General features: G+C 37.1%; 1 protein-coding gene across 2 annotated transcripts in view; it reads right to left on the bottom strand.

Moving 5' to 3' along the window:
- Nucleotides 1–103: 103 nt before the first annotated feature.
- CAPN7 (calpain 7) overlaps nucleotides 104–22925 on the bottom strand; it is a 44639-nt gene continuing 21817 nt past the window's right edge. The window contains exons 12-21 of one of the 2 annotated variants that reach the window (XM_049628823.1): nucleotides 21861–21981; nucleotides 17203–17347; nucleotides 16977–17076; nucleotides 16520–16655; nucleotides 15907–15982; nucleotides 12273–12418; nucleotides 11428–11490; nucleotides 5662–5792; nucleotides 3400–3492; nucleotides 104–3307 (exon numbers count right to left, since the gene is read on the bottom strand). In XM_049628823.1, the coding sequence (XP_049484780.1) occupies nucleotides 3163–3307; nucleotides 3400–3492; nucleotides 5662–5792; nucleotides 11428–11490; nucleotides 12273–12418; nucleotides 15907–15982; nucleotides 16520–16655; nucleotides 16977–17076; nucleotides 17203–17347; nucleotides 21861–21981 (1156 nt within the window). In that variant the 3' untranslated portion in view covers nucleotides 104–3162. The remainder of the gene's footprint in view (nucleotides 3308–3399; nucleotides 3493–5661; nucleotides 5793–11427; nucleotides 11491–12272; nucleotides 12419–15906; nucleotides 15983–16519; nucleotides 16656–16976; nucleotides 17077–17202; nucleotides 17348–21860; nucleotides 21982–22925) is intronic. The other variant, XM_049628825.1, reaches the window with a different exon arrangement.

Below are 22925 nucleotides of genomic sequence, written 5' to 3'. Positions count from 1 at the left end.
GCTTTTCTTTAATGTTTTCACAGTTACACGTATTTAGAGCACTGTATTTTATTTGTCCTTTTTTGTTAAGAAAAGTTAGCATTTCTAAAAGGAAAAAAAAAAGCAAACCCATTTCAAGTTGTCTGTGAATTCTGACACAGCTTGTCTATTTTAGTCATTTGTAAATCTCCATACTATAGTGTTTTCTCCTTTTTTAATGACTGATCCAGTATCCTAATTCCAAGGTTATTTTGTACTTGTCTTAATTCCTTGAGTGTAATAAAAATGGCTTCAGAAAATGTTTACCTTTCTGTGTCTTCAAAGAACAAACCCCAATGTTGCCTAAATCTTCCATTCTAAGCAGCCTGCTTCAAGGAGGGGCATGGAACGCAGTGACCATCGGTCCTCATTTCCAGTTAAGGTCCTGGGTCCTAATAATTGAAGTCCCGATTACCAAGGTTTGAGTTAGAATTCTACTTTGGCTGCTACTAAAGCTGAGCAGTAAGGAGACACGGCATCGGGGAAAAGTAGACAAGGTGACGGTGTTGGAGGAATGCGTCTCAGTCGGCTGCGCTTGAGTCTCCTGGGAAGCTTAAAAACTCCCTGGTCTTAACCCTAGAGACCAGTATTATTAATTTGGGGTATACTTGGGTATTGAGCTTTTAAAAGCTCCGCCAGGTGATTGTCATGTGCATCTAGTTGAGGATCTGTTTTCTGTGTTGGTCCAGCCACACCTGGTCTGCTATGTCTGTAGCACCATGCGTGGAGCTCTATTATAGAATTCAATAGTATATTGCTCATACGTAGGCCTCTATTGGAATTTTGAAGGCAGGGATTCGGTCTTATTTCATTTTCCACCCTGTACAATATACAGTAAAATCTTGGATTGCGGTAACTTGTTCTGTGAATGTTCTGCAAGACGAGCAAAGATTTCTAATTTTAAGTTGATACACGAGCCAGGTCTTGCAATAGTAGTATGCGATGCTGAATGTCACATGATCACAACTGAGCCAGCGGTGGTTCGTTCTCTCTGTGGGATTGTGGGTGATCGTCTCCCATACTCAGTCTCAGGCCATAGTGTTCAGCAGAAATCAATGATTTTTCAGAATGTTGGGAGGTGCCTATAACCGGCCCTAGTGTATTTTTTGTCACTTCAAAGCACCTGCGGACAGTCCTTTGCTTTTCCATACAAGAGTAAACTTAGGAATGCTTTGCTTCATTCTAGGTCAGGCTGCCTGCGGATGTAGAACCTTTCCTTTATTGCCAGTAACATTACAGTATATGACAAGAGTTTATTAATACTGTAGTCCATATCCGTGTGAGCATATACAATGGCCCGAATGCGGAAAAAGGTTGAAAAGAAAAGCAGTAAGGCGGAGGAGATCATTACGGCGGAAGTTAAGGAGTCATCGAGAAGTAGAAGCAAGGTATGCAAGTGGCCGAAATTGCAAGATTTTATAAGAAGTCTACGTCTGCATCTCGTCTGCTGAGAAGAGGAATCCCTCACTTCAAATGAAATTAGGGAGATGTGTAAAATGTGGAAAACAGTGCAAAATTTTGTAGAAAAGCACCACTTGAATAAGGCTGTAGCAGTGTGAGCAATGAATCTGTTTAACAACAACACAATGTCACATTTCCACGAAATCGTCAAAAGGAGACAAAAGCAAATGTCATTGGATAGGTTGTTAAAGTCACACAAAAAGAAAAAGTTTCCATTGAGCCAATAGATAGCAGTGATTCCATTATAGCGAAAGTCGTCCTACACAATCACCCTCCTCTCATCTCTGTCACACCAGCTATGAAGGTTTTCAAAGGTAAGTGCAGATTTTTTTCTTTATATTTTGTATTATATTACAGTGTTATAATCATTTTTATACGAATTTATTTGGGTTGTGGAATGAATCAACTGAGTTTCCATTATTTCTTATGGAGAAATTCACTTTGATGTACAAGTGCTTTGGATTACAAGCATGTTTCTGGAATGAATTATGCTTGCAAACGAAGGTTTTACTGTATTGAATACAAAAGGTTCCAGTCATGTGTTTAAAATACACTTCATGCTACAAATTTTTCTTTTTAAAGGGCTACAGAAAATTAATCCATCTAAAATTGAAAGCACAAAATAGTTACCAAAGTGGAATCACTGTCCTGAATATCAAACAGATTTGTTGAAGTATGAATTTTCATTTAGATGGAACGTACTACATGAAGTCCTTTAATAATTTCTCTAGGTTAAACTATGCAGTTTCCATAAGTATAAAGATTTTATTTCAATTAAAGGAAGTAGAAATACAAAATAAGTTGTGATAATTATAAAGCAGAGACAATGAAAAATTCCACCTTATTTTCAGATGTTTAAAACCTTGAGCATCATTCTGCTCTGATGGATTTTTATGTAAACTGGGAATTTATACACGGCAGTAGTACCTTGGCAGTTGCTCTAAATGCAACCACAGTTACCATATATTAAATTTTCCATCGTATTTTCTTCAGTGTCACCGTAAGAGCAGTTTTTAAGATTACTACCTTCAGTCAGCCTGATAAAAAATAAGCATTCCAATAATGAATTTATCTCAGTTCTCTTCACATGAATTAATGGGAGGTACCTAAGTTCAACGACCTTCATTGTTAACTAAGTTAAAATATTTCTTAAAGCTTTATTCTTTCATAACATCTGGGCCACAAACACTGAAAGTCATAGTACAGAATTAAAATCTGTTATGGCGACATGATTCATTTGGTAATTCGTTGCCCAAGATGTAGAGTCACAACACAAGTTTAACTTACGACATGCTCTGCCAAAAGACAAATATAAATACTTCAGGATCTATGTCAGCCTACTGTTCCACCATGTGAGCAGATATGTCCTGTTGCTATCTGGTCACAGCTCTTTCAGCAAAGGCATCTCACAGTGCAGAGTCGAACCTTTAATCATCAGCACGTGCTTTTATAAGATGTGGCCCCTCAATGCAAACCAACTCCTTGTACACACAAAACCGTGGAACTAGGACTTCTAAGTGATTTAGGGTAATTCTGACTACATACATTTCTAAACACTGTGACCCAAGCACCAGATCCCACTGTGACATTTTTAGAGATTTAATTCTGTTCTGAGGGTTTCTGTCTTCATTCGAAGAGTTGATGTTCGGTAAGTATAAAATCCAGTAAATGCTGAAATCTGCATCACTGAAGTTGTGTTGTCTTGATGGGGATAACACTATTGAAGTCCAAGAAAAAAGGTCCTTCTTGTTTAGGCAAAAAAGTACTAGGAATGATATTGTAGATCCCGGCAGGTATATTTTCTAATTCCAGGTAGCAAAACCCACACCTGTATGCAAGGAAAATGAGAACAAAGTTTACAGAAGATGAAGCCACAGAAAGTAAAGTACAAATTAGATGCAATCAAAATGCCGACATTACCTATAGTCACCACTAGATTTCCTCTGAAAGCCATGGGGACCAGGGTCTCCCACCATGGAAACTGTTACAACCTCAAATCCAACACTATATTGCCTGCCAACAACAACAACAAAAACCAATTACTGTTATTAAGTAGTATCAAACACATACCTAAAAATAAAGTACAGATATACTATTAAATCAAGCATATGCTTTCTAAAGCTTTAGGAGCAGGCAACACTCTGAAATGCATACTATTTTTACTCTTAATTATACAAAATACCATTTATATTTTTAAATTGAAGGTATGGAGATTAATATTAAACTTACTTTAGAAGAAACTGTTTTTACCACAGGCTCTCAAGAGAATACTGTGGAATTTCAGTGGTAAAATACTGTCTTTGTATGCAGAAAAAGTGGAAGGAGAGGGAAAGCCCTGAAATAAAACCTAAATTTACAAAAGTAATAAGCATATAGTAAACACGACATTCTAAATCAGTAAAGACAGGATTGAGATGGTGATGAAGTGACAAATTTAGGGAAAAAAAACCCTGTCAAATTGTATTCACACCAAATATACATTCTATGTGGATGTTAACAGTAAACCATAAAAGAACTAGAAAAATGTAAAAATTTGCTATTGGGGTGAGATTTCCTGCCCATAGCAAAATAAACCAGAAAAGACAGGTCTGATTACTTTAAAATGGAAATTTTTCTCTATGCAAAAAAAAAACAAAACAAAACACAATCTGGGAAAAATATTTGTTGCAAATATGTGCTATAGATCCTTATTCATGCTTACAATTAAGAAAAACATGACAATTCCAAGAGAAAAATGGGCAAAAGACGTGAATAGGCAAAGGAAAAAATGCACACTGTCAAACACTTTTACTCTATTGACAAATACAAAAGGGCAACTAAATACATTATTTCACCTATCAAACTGTAGAAAAATAGCTTAACCACATCGAAAGGATTGAGTTTTTGAAGTAGTTTGTAAAAAAGGCAAAAATTGTTTTATTTAGAAATATGTACTATTCTTATTCTGTGTGCTTTAAACCTTTTTAAGTTGAAAAAACAGGGGCACCTGGGAGGCTCAGTCGGTTAAGCGTCCGACTTCAGCTCAGGCCACCATCTCGTGGTCTGAGTTAGAGCCCTGCGTCAGGCTCTGGGCTGATGGCTCAGAGCCTGCTTCCAATTCTGTGTCTCCCTCTCTCTCTGCCCCTCCCCCGTTCATGCTCTGTCTCTCTCTGTCTCCAAAATAAACATTAAAAAAAAAAATTAAAAGAAAAAACAGAACACAACGTACACAGAATAACCTAAATAACCTATAAATGAATACACACACTGGTTGCCACTACCTAAATCAATACAACCCTCTCTGCACCACAGAAGTCCCTGTATGCTCCTTTCCTTACAAATCCCGTCCCCATAAAGCAAACATTTAACACTTCCTTGCTTTTTTAAAAAAAAGTTTGGTTGACATATCAATTTCAGGAATACAAGACAGTTCTCTGCGTCATGCTCACCAGGGTAACTGTAGTCACCACATAACAATATTATTGACCGTATTCTCTATGTTGTACTTTTCATCCTTCTGACTTATTTTATAACTGGAAGTTTGTGCCTCTGAATCCCCTTCACCTATCTCACCCAATCTCCAACCTCCTCCTTTCTTGCTTTTATACAGTTTGATAACCTAAGTGTGCATCTTTAGATAATAGCTTAGTTTTGCCTGACTTCACAGAAGTGGAATCACACAGCTGACGTTTTGTTATGTGTGGCTTCTGCTCAGCATTGTTTTTAAGACTTCTCCATCTTATTCTGGGTAGTTGTAATTTATTTTCATTGTCATGCAGGACTCTAGGACTATTCTATAATCTTCAATGCCATGATGAACACGTGGGTTGTTACAAATGGTTCTTATAATGGTTTATTAGCCATTTGGGACTGTTCCTCTTACGTCATGCCTATTTGAGTTATTTTTTTTTAAACTTGATTTTTTTTTTCTTTTTTACTAATGTAGCATACTTATAAATCTTTGTCCTGTAGTCATTAACATAGATTTGATGTGAGAAAGCTGTCTAATGACCTTTTTGGCACACGGATACTCAATTATTTCAGCACATTTACTCAACAGACCATCCTTCCCCCACTCCTCTGCAATGCCATCTTTTTCATTAATCAAGTGCATGTATATGCATAAGTCTGTTTCAAAACCCTACTGTGTTCCACTAAACTCATTTTTAAGAAGATATTAAGTTAAGAAAGTTAATCACAAACCTTGGTCCTCTTAGCTCAATCAGTAATGGCCCAGTCTTTTCTATATGGAACTGGTAGATGGGGTTATTTTTGTGAGTTTCCTGGAAATTTCCACATCCTCCAGCACTCTGACCACTCCACTTTCCATTAATCTAATAAAACAAAGTTTTTGTATTAATAAAACTTCTCATTCTCTAATTCTACTTTAAAGACTTTAGAAAGGGAATGAGGTCACCAAGATGGCAACAAAGGTTCCTCCTCCTTTGCTCCCACTCATAAGGACAACAAACAGCTATTCAAGAATAGGACACCACTGAGAGAATCCTAAACATGGGGGTGAGGCTGAAGGACCTCCGTGCACCACAGAGACCAGGACAAACTGCCTTAGAAGGCGAAGAGAAATAATACTTGTGGACCCCATTGTCTCTAGGCCAGCACCGCACCATGTGGACAGGTCTCCCCTGAGTCCGATTACTCCAGTGGCCAACCAGCATCCCCCAGCATTATGAATTACTCTGACCTTCCACTATGAGGACTGCAGGGCAATCTGCGGCAGCGGAGGGGTTGGAGCTCGCAACAACCAGCGCATGGACCTTGGCAGACTGAATTCATACCTGCGGTGTCCAAGTAGTAATCGGCTCATGCAGAACCAAGTCCAGGGTACACTCTGACCAGGGAACTTGGCGGGGTGCAGATCTGCCTGATCTGGACACTCGAACGAGTTTTGCCAGCCCTAGAGCCTGGTTTGCCCATACCCACCCAAAGAGCTGAATCACAGCTCCAACTACTGTAGAGTGCCTTCCAGCCCAATCTGATCAGAAGGGCTGGTGACAACTACTGGATGCTGTGCGCTCTAGTGGCGCTTTAGCCAAGTGGTAGGCAGAACTGATAGTTTTCAGAGCAAAGCCTGTGGCCTGATTTGGTTATGGAACGTGGTGTATAGGTGGGCTTGTGTTAAGACGACAAAGAGCTGCATCTCCTGCTGAGCCCACCAGGCGAGGAATTTGTAGCCCCGTTCATCACGGAATACAACCTTCAGGCTGTCTAAGGAATCTAACCAGAGCACATGGGAAGCCGCCAAACCCAACACGCCTGCTCACAGTGGCACTCGAGCAAAGCACAGCTTGTGGCTTGCCCTGTCTGCAGAGCAACACTGGTGGCCTCTCCGGACTAGGAAATTCAGTGCACATTCTGGCCTGATTTGGGTCCCCGCACGATGAACTGCACAATGCCTGGGTCCTGTCCTGTTGCCCAGCCAAAGCAGGGAAACTAATTCACTGCTATTACAATCTACTACTGACTATAGTAGTCCCAAGTAGTACGTAAGCCTGACCAGAGAATGTAAGCAGCTGTGAAGCCAGATCCACAGCCTCATTTGGGTAGGGACCAAGCCAGCAGTCCTACCCAACTGTTCTCAGCTAGTAGCACAACCACCATCCCTGTCCTCAGAGTTCTAACAGCTGCCTTGCCCAAAAACAGGCAATCATAGCAGGCCCCAATCTGCCCAAGGCCAATACCAACAGACACACCCAGAAACCCAAACTAAACTAACTGGTGGAAAACTGTTCTTGCCCAAACAAAGCTGTAAAGTCTTCTAGAGGAGCCTGATTACTCAAATGCGAAAATTCACAAACATTAAGAAACCAAGGATCACAAAAATGCAGGTAAATATGACATCACTAAAAAAACTAATAATGCTCCAATAACCCTAAGAAAATGGAAATCTATGAATTGTCAAAGAATGGAGAATAATCTTTAAGGATGTTTAATGAACTATAAGAAAACAAAATTAAGAAAACAATGAATGAACAAAACAAGTTTGATAAGGAAATAGCAATCATCCAAAAAAAAAAAAACAAAAAAAAACCACCCAAACAAATCCTAGAGTTGAAATATACAATAATTGAAGAAATCAATAGAGAGTTTTAAAGGTAGACTCAATAGTGCTGAAGAAAGAATCAACGATCTGGAGCACAGGACATCGAAAACTACCCAGAAGAACAAAACAAAAAAAGAATGAAAAAGAGTGAAGAAAGCCTATAGGAATTATAGGACACAATGAAAAGAAACAATATTTTCATTACACAAATTCTAGAAAGAGAAGAGAGAGAAAGGCAGAGAAAGTATATTTAGAGCAAACCTTTCCCAAACCCTGGGGAGAGAGAGGAATATCCAGGTCCATGAGGCCCAAGGATTCGACAGCTAAACCCAAACTGGGCTACACCAAACACATTATTAAAACTGTCAAAAGTCAAAGACAGTTTTAAGAGCAGCAAACGAAGAGAGATTACGTACAAGGACTTCCTATAAGATTATTAGCATATTTCTCAACAGATACTTTTTCAGGCTAGGACAGAACAGGATGACATATTTCAAATACTAAAAGAAGGTAGCAATCAACCAAGAATTGTATACCTGGTGAAGCTATCCTTTAGAAATGGAGGGATAAAAGGGTTTCCTAAACAAAAGCTGGGGGAGTTCATTACCCCTAGATCTGCCTTATAAGAAATGCTAAAGGGAGTTCATTAAGTGGAAGTAAAAGAATGCTAATTAATATCATAAAAACATAAAAAGATAGTGTAAATCTCACTGGTAATAGTAAATATATAGTCATAGTTAGAGTCTGGAATATGGTAATAGTTGATGCATAATTCACTTAGCACTGCAGTTTAAAAGTTAAAAAACCCTGAATGTAGTAAAATTAATAACTACAATAATCTGTTATTAGTTATGCAATATTAAAAACATGTAAACTGTAACAGCAATAACCTAAAATGTGAAGAGGAAGAGAAGTAAAAGTATAAAACATGAATTCCACTGAGGTCATTAAGTTATTATCAGTTTAAAATAAAGTATTATAAGTTTAAGACACTTTATGTATGCCTCATGGTAATAGTAAGGAAAAATCCTGTAGTAATTACACAAAAGAACCCAATAAAGTCAGAGCATACTTATTTTATACCAAAAGACTTCAAAACACACACAAAAAGACAACAGGATAAGAAACAAGAAAGAATGGATCTATAAAACAACCAGAAAACAATAAAATGGCAACAGTAAGTGCTTACCTATCATTAATGTAAACATAAGCATTAAAATTTCCAATTAAAAGACACAGAATGGGGCACCTGGGTAGCTCAGTCAGTTAAGCACCTGACTCTTGATTTTGGCTAGGGTTGTGATCTGTTAGCGGATCAAGCCCCACATCAGGCTCTGCACTGACAGCAAAGAACCTGCTTGGGATTCCCTCTCTGCTGCTACTGAACTCATGCACTTTCCCTCTCTCTCAAAATAAATATATAAACAGCAACAGAAAAAAGAAGCAAGGAAAATCCCAAATAACCTTACTCTATGCCTTAAGGAACCAGAAAAAGAACAAGCTGAGCCCAAAGTTAGCAGAAGGAAATAATAAAGATCAGAGCAGAAATAAATGAAATAGAAAACAGGAAAAAAAAAAAAAAAAAGATGAACAGAGTTGGTTCCTTGAAAAGATAAAACTAACAAACCCTTAGACTAAGCAAGAAAAAGGACCCAAGTCAATAAAATTATAAATGAAAAAGGCTACACTGCAACTGGTAACATAGAAATTCAAAGGCTCATAACAGGACACCTATATGCTAACAAACTAGACAACCTAGAAGAAATGGAAAATCTGAATAGACCAACTACTAGTAAGGAGACAATCTGTAATCTGAAGATCTCCTGATGAAAAAAAACCCAGGACTAGATGACTTCACGGGTGAATTTTACCAAACATGTAAAAAAGAATTAACACCAATGCTTCTCAAGCTCTTCCAAAAAAATCGAAGAGCGCTCCCAAACTCATTTTACAAGGCCAGCATTATTGGGATACCAACAACAGAAAAGGACACTACTGGAAAAGAAATCTACAGGCCTGGGGCGCCTGGGTGGCTCAGTCAGTTGAACGTCTGACTTGGGCTCAGGCCATGATCTCATGGCTCAGGAGTTCGAGCCCCGTGTGGGGCTCTGTGCTGATGGCTCAGAGCCTGAAGCCTACTTTGGATTCTGTGTGTTTGTGTGTGTGTGTGTGTCTCTGCCCCTCCCCTGCTCATGTGCTATCTCTCTCTTCTCTCTCTTTCTCTCAAAAAAAAAGAAATCTATAGGCCAATATATCCCTCATGAATACAGATATAAACATTTTCTTTTTTTTTTTTTAAGTTTATTAATTTTGAAGGAGAACAAATAGGGGAGGCACAGACAGAGAGGGAGAAAGAGAGAATCCAAAGCAGGCCCCATGCTGCCAGCACAGAGCCTGAGATGGGGCTCGAACTCATGAACCAGTGAGATCATGACCTGAACCGAGATTAAGAGTTGGATGCTCCACTGAGACATCCAGGCGCCCACAGATATAAATGTTTTCAACAAAATATTTAGCAAATTGAATTCCACTGCACATTAAAACGATCATTCACCACAATTACGTGGGATTTATTCCCAGGGATGCAAGGATGGTTCAGCATATGCTAATCAGTCAATGTGATACATCAATAAAAGATAGAACAAAAGAAAACAATCTTCTAATCATCTCAACAGATGCAGAAAAAGCATTTGAGAAAATTCAGTATCTGTTCATGATATAAACTCTTCTCTAAGAAATGAGCCATGGATGGAACATATCTCAACATAATAAAGGCCATATATGACAAGCTCACAATTAACATATACTCTATGGTGAAAAACTGAAAACTTCTCCTTTAAGATCAGGAGAACAAGACAAGGATGTTCACTCTCACCACTGCTATTCAACATAATTCTGGAAGTCCTAGCTAGAGCAATCAAGCAAGAAAAAGAAAATGTATTAGAATTGGAGGGAAGAAGTAAAATTGTCTCTCTTTGCACATGACATTTTATATATAGAAAACCCTAAAGACTCAACCAAAAACCTGTCAGATTTAATCAACAAATTCAGTAAAGCTGCGGGATACAAAATTAACATACAGAAGATCAGTAACATTTCTGTTAACAAATTTTCTGAAAAAGAAACTGATCCCATTTACAGTAACATCAAAAACAATAAGATCCCTAGGAATAAATTTAAGGAGGTGAAAGATCTCTAATCTGAAAACTACTATATTCTAATAAAAGAAATTGAAGATGACACAATAAATGGAAAGGTATTCTATGTTCATGAACTGAAAGAATATTGTTAAAATGTCAACACCACCAAAAGCCATCGATAAATTCAATGCAATCCCTATCAGGACTCTAATGACAAGTAAAAAAAAAACACTCCTAAAATTTACATGAAACCACAAAAGACCCTGAATTGCCAAAGAAATCCCAAGGAAGAAAAAGCAGGAGATATCAAACTTTCTGCTTTCAAGCTATGCTATAAAGCTACAGTTATCAAAACAATCCCAAAAATGTATGGTCAATTAACATTTGACAAGGGAGCCACGAATTCTCCCTCGAATCTTCTGCTACACATCTAGCACACCCTGCAAAACCAAATTTTTTTTTGCAGTAGTAGTCGTCTCAAATTCTACTTTAAAGGTTTGTCTACATGATGAACCCTTCCCTAATGACCAAAGTCTACATAATCTTCTTTCTTTGAACTTTAGTTCTTCCCACAGAATCACTGAATGTTGTTCACTGAAGATCTCGTATTCCAACCCAGACTGCAGGCTACTTACATTTCCCTTGTGTTACTGTCAAGTCCAGAATGTTTAATTGTTAAATGTGAAAGATAAAGTGAGAAAAGGAGAAAAAGGCAAGGGAATTCTAAGATTTTTCTGAGATTATGACCCAGAGAAAGAATTCTCTTACCTGTTTTGATAAGGTGTACGGTGAAGGAATCTTTGAAAAAGTAAAGCTGCAGGCTGAATATACCTAGATTAAAAAAAAAAAGTGATTGAAAAAAATAAAAAAGTTTATTGTACTGATAGTGTATACTTATAAAAATACCAAAGTGATAAAAGAATATATTGGAAGACTGAAAACTTAGTTGGCATACATAAAAGCCATGATTCTGTACACAGCCTAGTTATCAAGTCCGGTTTAATGAACTGGGAACTGAACAGCTGGGGTTCTTGTCCTGGCTTTCTGTGTGTTTAACTCAGGACAATTTCGCTAGGCCTCAGTTTCTGCATCTGAAGAATAAAGGGGTAGAAGCAGTTCCCCAATGTCTCTAAAAATCTATTCAAATTGAGCTCCCTTACTGATGTATGGGAAAACAGCCTATGCAGAACAAAATTAAAATAACCTTCCCAGCTACATGAGAACAGTATGTTTATAAGCAATTGATTTCCTTTCACTAAGTTCAAAGTTGTGTTTTTTAACTCAATGAAAGTATTATAGAGGTTAAAGAAGTTTTTAACTGCTTGATCTGAAATAGAACTTATTAGTCCAACATACCACATTACCTTAGGACTAAATTATTATTCTGAAAACTAAAATGTTCACTCAAAATAAAAACATTACTTTTCAAAAGCATTACTTTCTGCAGGAAGCATAATTTAATACTGAACTGATATACAGATAAACACACAAATTTATAGAGGACAATCAATTTTCAGATATAAACTTCTTCTATAGCTAATCCCACTTATGAAGCCAAGCATATTATGTACCTTATATTATCGTGTTCTGTCACTGTATGTTGGTTTACTCACCCGGACAGTGTAATGGATTGTATTCTGTTTTTCATACTGAGAAACCACTAATGTAAAGGTATGGGTCCCAGGCGTGGTCAGCTTTATCTTAGTCAAATAATGAGGGCTGTTAATTCGAATGCCATCAATATATGGAGGTGGGTCACCTACAGAAAAGTAGGTTTATACTTTAGTTTCTGTAGTTTTTAAATTTAAGTTTTATAATTCATGATAGGAAAAAAATTAAATGGATGGACCCCCCCCCAACTGATTCAATCTTTAAAATACAATGCTACTAGAGAATTTAAATTTCAACTTAAAACTTTGTAATTAAACACTTTAAAACTTTAAATAATTTCTAGTAAGTAAAAGGAATCTTTTGGAATACATTCAATGAGGTATAAAATAATCCCTAGTAAGCCTTATGTAGCATTTTTCTCTAACGGGATTTTAAAGTCAAGATTGGCTTTGCTTTGTTTTGTTTTGAGGAACTGTTTTAAGATGCGAAGAACTATATAAAAATATACTTCCCACCAACAGATATATTCCCCACCATTCATAACTGAATAACACTTTTTGTCATACTAGATTCTTTATAAAACAAAGTCCCTTTTAAACACCACCCTTAGTCCTATTCTGTTCCACTCTGATGGATTTAGTGGGCTTTTCAGACACTAACACACACACATCCCTAAAAATGAATGAATGAGTGAATGTTATTTCTGTGGGCATATATCTAAAAAAAGGACAGCATAGGTCTTATTTTAAGCTTTCATTTTGCACTCAACATGTTTTTAAGATTCATATTGTTCTACACAGATACGGTTTATTCCTTTTAAAACTGCCTGCATGATATTCCATTATATGAATAACTTATTTATACCCCCATCTAGTTATTCAGTCTGACAGATTATTTACAGTATTTTTCTATTACAAACAATGTTACCCAATATATTCTCTGATGTCTCCTCAATCAGGGCCAATGCAATAAAATCATTTCATGCATGTCAATTACTACATGTCATTTAAAATCAATGCTATATCACTTAGCTTATTTAGGAACACTGAATATTTATAATGTAATCTATTGAAATAACTAACATTTTACTATCTATCTGTAACAGGCAAAGTCTCTAATGCTCACAGTGGTGTGATCTAGTGTGAAGAGAAAAAGGGCCTATCTGTGATCTTGGACAAGGTTTTTAACCTTTCTATGTCTCAGTTTACTCTTCTGTGAAATGAGAAACAATTTGAGAGTATTTTAAAAATTTTCTTCAGCGTGTTGTGATGAAAATAAAATTATAAACCAGAAAGTACTCTTTTCTGAAAAGGCAGTATCATTATATGTAAGAGGGAGCATTGTTTTAAAAAAAACAAAAAGAATCCAAATAAAAAGAGTAACAAAAATATTTTTGAAAGTCGAAAGCCTATATATAAACATCTTAATGCTAAGAATATATAGCCACAGTATTTGTTTTTTTGGTTGTATAGTGGCCAACATATGAATAGAAAATCTGGCTAGTTTAACTTTAATTCTTATACATACTGTCTTGTCCATTCCAGGATATCTAGGGATATTGACTGATAGGAATCAGTGCCCGCCTCATGACCTTCACAGTATAATGGGTACGAGTATCATTTTCCTCTGATTAAATTAAGACTTAACAAAACCACTTTCCATCTCATCTCCCCCAGTAATGCCCATTTCTTTGCCCTTTTTAAAAGAACTGTCAATAATTGCTTCCTTACCTCCCAGCCCCTCCTCAATTCACTTCTAACTGGGCTTATAAGTCCACCTATCCACCAACTCTGTTCTTGTTAAGGTCAACAATGACTGCCAAGATGCTATGTCCATTTGTTTCTTCTCTAACCTAAATTTCCTGACCTCTAAAATAGCAACAGATGCAGCTGCTCATTCTTTCCCTCATGAAATATTCTCTCTCCTTGGGTCATGTGAAACCTTATTCTATTTCATCAGGTATTTTGTTCTAATTTTTTGCAGTAACCTTCCTCTGCTCAACTTTAAGATGTTTGAATCCCAGGGTCAGGTTCCGAGTGTTCATCTCTGTACCTACAACTCTCTCCATTGGTAGTGTATACAGTCCTGTCTTCAAATGGCAGGACTTTATCCCAGAACTCTTCCCCCAAATCCAATTGCTTACTTAGTTTATACACTTGCATATCTAATAGATATCTTAAATGTAACAAAACCACAAAATTTACTTTTGATTTTACTCCACAACAAAACTGGTCCCTCCCCACCCCCACCAACTCTTACCCATCTCAGTAAATGTTACAGCAGCTTTTTATGAATTAAGCCAAAAAACAGGAATCAGTCTTGATTCCTCTTTGCCCCTTACATCAACTCAAGTCCTGATAATCCTACTGAAACCCAAATCTGTCCACTCTTTCTCTACTAAGTTCAAACCACCATTATTTCTCATACAAAATCATGTAATTTGTTTCTCTGCTTCTATTTTTTTTGCCCCCTCCAATATATTCTACAGAGAATGTTCTTTAAAAAAAAGTTTCTATCAAGTCATTTTCCTGATCAAGGCCCTCCAAAGATTTCCCAACACACTGAGAATGAAATCCAAATCCTTGTGGCTTACAGAACATCATGTGATCTGAGCCTGCATATCTTTTTGACTTCTTGATATCACACCACCCTTGGCCTACTGGTCTTTTTTCTGTTTCTTTTTCTCATTTCAGAGTCCTTGTATTTGTTCTTCCCTCTGCCTGTAATGCTTTTCCCTCGATTTCTTTACATGACTGATTCCTTTTTGTCATTTAGGGTTCCTCTTATCCTTTCCCAAAGAGGCCCTCCATGGCCACCTAACCAAAGCAACCAACCAGTCACTAACACATGACCCCATTTATTTCTTTACACACATATCACTATCTGGTATTTTTCTTATTATCTGTTTCTCCAACAAGAACATAAACTAACAGTTCCTATCATTTAATATGTGATAAACTTTTTTTAAATGTGAAAGCAAAGTGGTTTCAATACAGCATGTTAAATGCTTCAGGAGTCCTGCAGAGGGAAAGATTCACTTTGCCTGGCAGAAAGGTTATCACAGAGAAGTAACATATAAGCTGGATATTAACCATGTTCATTACACAAACTAGGGTAAAAGGAAAAAAAATGGGTAGAGGACACGGAGGAGAGAGATCCTTAGGAGAAGAAACTGTATGAAAAGAGGGGAAACAAGGGCATGGTATGTTCAGGAGTAGCCAGTACCTCACTGAGGGTACTGTGAAAAGCTGCGGCATGACATAAAAGGTGACAGGAAGGTTAAGGTCAGAATATCAAAAGGCTTATAAACCATGCCAAAGAGCTTAGATTTTATCCAGGAGTTCAGGGAAAAACCACAGAATTTTTGATCAGAGAAAAAGATATTAGTTTTAGAAATAAAACTCTGACAGCAACATATAATATAGGAATCCCAAATTCCTGAGGTCTCTAAATTAAAAACACATCAAAACAAAACACAAAAGTAGTATAAATACCACCTCATCTGTATGAGTGGTTTTTGTTAGTCTATCAGCATTATTATTTCTGCATATTATCTACGTAAAGCGTATCATTTTAAATTTAATCAGGTAAATAAAATTTCAATTGTTTGTCTGAATGTTTGTCTACCAAACATACCTGGGTAATAAACTTTTTTCCCATCAGTCTTGTATACAACCATTGTGATAAATTCTCGATTATTGGCGAAATCATCCTAAAAGTACAAAGAATCCAATGTAGTTAGGAAAACGGGCTCACAATGCTCTTAAGTGGGAAGAAAATTCAAATTTTAAGAGCATTTAAGCTACTTAGTGCTATAAAAAATGTTTTCTGAATTAAATTCATTTCAAGGATGACTACACTGTATAAAGTAATACATTAAACAAGACTAAGGCTATTAAGATTATGGTAGTTTCTCTTTACAGAATCAGGCCTAATGATTTAACATCTCCAAACTCCCTTCAGAGTATTTTAATGTTAATACTCTTAAGACCTAAAGCATATATAATCAACCTCAAAACCCTCACTGAAAAGCATAAACTCCCATTTTTCTTCAAAGATGATTTCTGAACAAGATTGTAAGTATATAAATTTCCTTAGAGGAAAACATTTACCTAATACTACACTATTTTCAAGCCACTTACATAAATGAAACAGGTTGGTGATCAAATTACATATCTTGTTCACATTGGCCTAATTACATTCTTTAAAGTTTCTGTATGGGATAGATATATAAGGAAGGGATCAGTACCTTGTCTGTTATGTGTCTGCTGAGCAAAACCCAAACTGCAGCGCCCCCTTGTGGACACTGCACCTCCAGTTTGTACTGGGGATTATTAGCCAGGCTATAGGCATCTTTCACAGGTCCTTGCTTAGCATCCCAAGTACTAAAAGATAAAGTCAACAAAGAAAGTAGTAATTAATTTCTCATTGAGCTAAAGTAGAACACTATTTTTAAAAGCTTTGTGTCTCTAATACAACTAAGTTATCAGGATTTTTGTTTTATTGTTTAAAAATATTTTGGCATAACTGAGAAATACATAAACAAAATAATCACGTGGCAGTCATCTGTGGGCATGGCAAAAAGAATGCTGGTCTTCATAAATGATATAATATATATATAACTTAATCCTTCATAAATGAATCCTTATATATGAAAAAAGTAGAGACTACCATAAAGCATATTCTGAAATGTGCAAAAAAGTTACCTGTGAATACATGTTGATTCTTTAAAAAGACCTGGATTCCAACTCAGATAAATCACATCATAATACTGGCAGAGATCATCCCATGAAATCCAAAATATTCCTGAAAATTAGATGTCTGTTAATCCATAAAATATCTTAATGATAAATGACTTGAATAAATACCTTTCATATTATGAAACCGTGTTATTTAAAGATCAAATGGTATTAAAATTAAAAAGATACTTACCATTGTCTATTTTCTGAGCTGTTCGAGGATCAAAGTTTAAATATTTTTGTAACTCTGGGGTCCAGTTTTTTACATCATTTTCACTGTATCTTCCTTTCCAACGTAAATGACTCCAAGGATTTTTCAGTTGGATAAATCGCAGCCCCTATTAAAAAAGCAGGAGATAAAGTTGCAAGAGTTTTACCCTATTTTTAATTAATTATATTTGAACACTTTTCCTTCCAAATCCACTTGAAATATTCTTTAATCAACACTTTCACAAGGTCACACATCTGATCAAAAACTGTAAACGGCTGGGGCGCCTGGGTGGCTCAGTCGGTTAAGCGGCTGACTTCAGCTCAGGTCACGATCTCGCGGTCCGTGAGTTCGAGCCCCGCGTCGGGCTCTGTGCTGACAGCTCAGAGCCTGGAGCCTGTTTCAGATTCTGTGTCTCCCTCTCTCTGACCCTCCCCTGTTCATGCTCTGTCTCTCCCTGTCTCAAAAAGAAATAAAACGTTAAAAAAAAAAAAATTAAAAAAAAACAACAACTGTAAATGGCTACCTATTCCTGAGGGCTATGCTGTCCGTATGGTAGTCACTAACCACAGGTGATAATTAAAATTTTTTAAAATTTAAAAATCAGCTCCTTAGTCACACAAGCCGCATTCCAAGTGTTCAAGGACCACGTGCAGCTAGTGGTTAATGCGCAGCCCAGATACACAATATTTCCATCACGGTAGGAGGCTCTTTTGCATGGTGCTGCCTTAGAGCATCAAGACTTTCCCATCCTTTCAAAGCCTACTCTGCTCTGGCCCCATTTTATTTTCCAGTATTCATACCCCATGTATCTTTGGCTCTAACTTAGTCTTTCCTCTCAAAATTCCCACAAATAATCCTTATTCAGTTTTACCTCGAAAGGGATTTACCATGCTGTCTCCCTTCCCCAGAAGGCCCTTTCTGATCCCTTGTGACCACCCTCCCTTCAGATCCTGTCAGGTCCTCCTTAGCTTTTTCCTCCACTGACCCTCTGTCAGTGCAGACTGAAGCAGTGAAGAAGAAAAGAACATGGACTTTGGAGTCAGAATGAAATGGGACCGGACACCAGCTCTATCAGTTTTATGGGCCTTGGGTGGGGATCATTTACTCTCTGAGCATTTGTTTATTCACACATAAAATAAAAACTACAATGTTTCCTAGAACACTCTTGTGAAGATTAAATGAAGTAATGTATGCAAAATATTTAGCAATCAGTTTTCTTCTCCTTTTAATTAATTACTACCTTTTCTTTAAACATTTTAGTGCTAACACTCCGTATTACTTTAGTTTAAAACAAATAATTTCCCATTGTATCTTGCTTCCTACTTGTGCAAATGTACCAGCCTTGACTCCCCAGTGAGATTGTATACTCCCTGAAATGGTAACACTATTGTCCTTTTCAAAAGTCTCCACTGAGCTTATAAAACTGAGCGTTAAGGTTATGGTAAGTGCTCAACAAATACTGGGTATGTCTACAGAACTGATTACATGGACTCAGAAAATCCAAAGAGCTTGTAAATCCAGAAGAGTATTTGTCTTATTTCAGGCAGTCAAATTAGGAAATCGTATTAATTTTCTAATGAAGTCATAAACCGTTTGGGGGACGTTTTTGAAAAACACATTCATCTCTTATTTTTAAATGTGGCAAATCATAGCCTGGGATAGATGTGATTTCTAGACATAAGACTCATTCCTCTCAGGAATCTTCAAATTCCTTTTCTCAGTGTTTTTTTTTTTACCACTTGTCCACTCTTGCCCCTGCCACACAGATATTTAACTCTAATTTACTACTATTTTTTCATTAAACCTAGTTCTACATAAACAGGAAATGTGCCTTATTTCAGAACTCTATCACTTTAAGTTTTTGAGAGAGAGCGCGTGAGTGCACAAGTGGGGGGAGGGCCAGAGTGAGGAAGAGCGAGAATCCCAGACAGTACCCAAGCGCTACCAGTGCAGAGCTGGACCTAGCGCTCAATCCCGTAAACCATAAGATCATGACCCAAGCTGGAAATCAAGAGTCAGACGTTCAACGGAGCCACAAGTGCCCCAGAAGTCTAACACTTCTTTAAAAAGGAATATAAAAGAGAGGAAATTGCTGCTAAGCTTTTCTGGGGCAGGTCTGAGCAATCACTGACATTCAAGGACACTAAGATATAGCTGTAGATTTTGTTTGAATAGAGAGCCTACAAGTCAGAGGCCCTGAATAGGGGAAGAAATGTTAGACTAAAAAAGGATCTGGATCTGGTTTATGATGAAACGTCCCATTTTCAAAGTTATTTCCACGTGGCAGCAAATGCAACGTCGTGGATGGATTCAGAAATCCCTTGGTGAGACTTGCTGCACTTAGAGACAGCAGCCTGAGACCGAGATGTATCTTCATAGTAGACTATGGAATATCACCTTAAGGAGGAAGACCAAAAAAATGACCCAAAGGACTGCTGAGACTAAAGTTTTAGATCTTAGAAAAGATCTTAGAAAACTCAAGCTGGTTAGAGACAAAAAGGATAACATTTTCACACAAGTGTTAATAAAATCTTATTTAATGAAGAAACTCACAAATGATAGAAGATTGGCAGTAGCTTTAGTTTAAGATTAGGTCTACCTGCACAACAGAGGTTCTAGAAATTAATGCCTCAGTGAGAGAAATATTTTTGGAAATATTTTTTTTTTAAGTTTATTTTGAGAGAGAGAGAGAGAAGGAGGGAGAACACGAGTAGGGTAGGGGCAGAGAGAGAGGGAGAGAGAATTTCAAGCAGGCTCCGCGCTGTCAGCGTAGAGCCCAATGCAGGGCTCAAGTTCAAGGTCACGAGATTGTGACCTGAGCCGAGATTAAGAGCTGGACGCTTAACTGATAGAGCCACCCAGGCACCCCTGGAAATATTTTCAAATACAAGTCAGAACTAAGGAATGATCTCAAAATATAGACAGCAAAAATAACATGAAAATGATGAACCCAGGAAACTCACCAAATGTATAACCAATCAAAGATACTAGAGAAAACCCCTAAAAATTTTAACACATGAAGAAGCCTTTAGATAAAGATCAACACTGACTACAAAGAGTTCATGTAAGCAAAAGGAGAGTAGGGTCAACTCCACAAGGTGAGATGTCTGCTCAAGCTGGGTAATACCGCTCTTGATCAGGGATTTGCACAGAATTAAGATATGACCATAAAGCACACATATGAACAGAGTGAATAAACCTGTCTTGGGGCCACAGTTTACTCCATCTACACAGGCTCTAAAATGCCTTAATCTCTACGAAATAACTGCCATGTGGAACTGATACTATGTGAATAATGCTTCTGATTTTTTAAAAAGGCTATTATTTGAAATTCTTTACTGACATTCAGCAAATTTTTAAATGTTTTGTTTTCAGGTCAAACCACAGATGCCTATTTCTCTAAGCATGTTATTTGTCTAGTTTCCTCTGAACAATCGGAAAAATAGCCTTGTAAATGATATAATCTTCCCAGAAAATTTCCTCAAATTCAAGATTAAACTTCCATATTGACTTTCATTATCTAAATTTAATTATCTTACTATTACCTCACTATTGATCACCTATCAGGATGTTTTAACAATAAAATAACATACACATAGTACTAAATAACAGCAACTGTTATTCCTAATGTTTTGACTGATGTTTGTGGAAAATCACATTTCTAAAACACAAAGCTCTCAACTTATTCAATTTCATATATTTTTAATTTTTTTGCTTTAAGTCATCAAATGTTATGCTTTTAAAGGAATACATAATTCTACACAGTATGGTTAGGGATACAAGAGTGGCTGATTTAGAAAGCCTTGAGACTATAAAGACTTGAAAAACAATGTTGCAGCAGGTCCCTATTGCCTTCATAATTCATATAATTGCATATAATTGCCTGTGTCATCTAAGAAGATCAATCTAATAAATACACAGTGGAACACTGTCATTACTGATTGATAACTACTTCCTTCTGTAAGTTGAAACAGGGGAAAGTGGAACACATGGCTAGTTAAACTTTCCAGTGACTGCATAGCTCAGGTACTATATAACATCAGGGAAAATGAATCCTCCTGTAATAATCTTTGTATTTTCTAATCCATAGAACAGACCTATTTTTCAGTTGAAAATAACTAATCAATAACCTGAGAAGTAATGAAGTCAACCATTCCAACACCAGAGCACAGGGCCAGGGTCTGAAATACGTGAGGGCAACTAGGAAGAGAAACATTTGCAAAACCAATGGTATGTTTCTTATTCACAGACACTCTCTTATTTTCTGTCCTTTCACAAATATTTACTGAAATCTACCATGCTCTACAGCCTAACACTATGACTGACCCCAATGCCAGAGTATAGCCCGGAACCTTGAGGGCTGTGTATTTATCTCAACCCTTTACTTTTATGAATAAAAAGAGGCATACAGCAGGTCTGTTTGTCATCAGTATCTGTCCTTGTCATTACATTTCCCATCTTTTGATTTCATAATTTCCAATGGTGAGGTCAAATTATTTAATGGAACATAGGCAGAATGATTTTTAAAACTTCATCCAAACCTTGACTTGTCAGTATTCAAAAGTCTATTATACTATCAGGGATCCTTGCAATGTCTTACTATTAAGTAAGAGAAAGGAGGAAAAAATGTAAAGCAAAACCTTGAACTCTCTAATATCCAAAACAGCATATGCGTGTGTGGGAACCAGACCCCACTTCTCTCCTTCAGCTTCCGTCATCATTCCAGTTGATGCAGTGATGAGGACGTCCCCTTTGTGAAATCTGGAATGACCCCGACAGAGAAATAATTAAAGAAAACATTTCTGTAACCGCAGATCACACTATCTTTCCTTTAGTCTAAAGGTTTACATGAAAATTTCCACAAATTTGAAACCTTTTCTAAAATGGGCTATTCCCAACACCCTTCAAAGAACAGGAAGTACATTTGTATTTTACAATGTAGCAGATAAGTTATCATACTGCCCCACTCTCCTCCAGTTTTAGTCAATTATTAGGTAGAAACTTATCAGTGAAGGAAAGTAAATGCTAAGTTTTCAAATGATTTACAAATAAAGTTGAAGATGTGAAATACATTTTGTGAGATCTTTGAAGTTTTCTAGTTTCACTAATGAATGTGTATTGTATAGACAATTTTCCAGTCCCTACATGTGGATCATTCTTTTAAGGCTTAAGCTACCTTCCTCTTTATATTCTCAGACTTCTCTTTTTCCACCTTCCCTCAAATTGTAGGTACTTAGGAAGTACAAAACAAGTTGTCCATATGACATATTCCAGATTCAAATGTTTTGGGATTATTTATAATCTGGATTAATTGTAACCATCAGTGAGGATAACTGAGGGCTGGCCGTAGCAAGTACATAAAGTGAACTCTATTTGAGAAACACAATTTCCCGGGGTGCCTAGCTGGCTCAGTTGGTGGAGCATGCGACTCTTGATCTCAGGGTTGTTGAGTTCGAGCCCCATGCGGGGTGTCGAGATTACTTAAACCAAAAACAAAATAAATAAAATCACAATTTCTCTAAGTAATTAATAATGTTTCCTCTGCAATATCTCTTCTATAAATAAGGCATAAAGTTTTAAAATAGCCTCTTTTACTACCAAAAAAAGGGGGGGGGGGAGGGAGGGGGGGAGGGGGAGAGAGAGAGGGGGAGGGAGGGGGAGAGGGGGAGGGGGAGGGGGAGGGAGTGGGGGCGGAGGAGAGGAGG

This window comes from Panthera uncia, chromosome C2, assembly GCF_023721935.1.
Source record: "Panthera uncia isolate 11264 chromosome C2, Puncia_PCG_1.0, whole genome shotgun sequence".
In the NCBI taxonomy this organism is placed as follows: domain Eukaryota; kingdom Metazoa; phylum Chordata; class Mammalia; order Carnivora; family Felidae; genus Panthera; species Panthera uncia.
The sequence above is the reverse complement of the archived record's forward strand: the minus strand, read 5'-3'. Positions and strand labels throughout refer to the sequence as shown.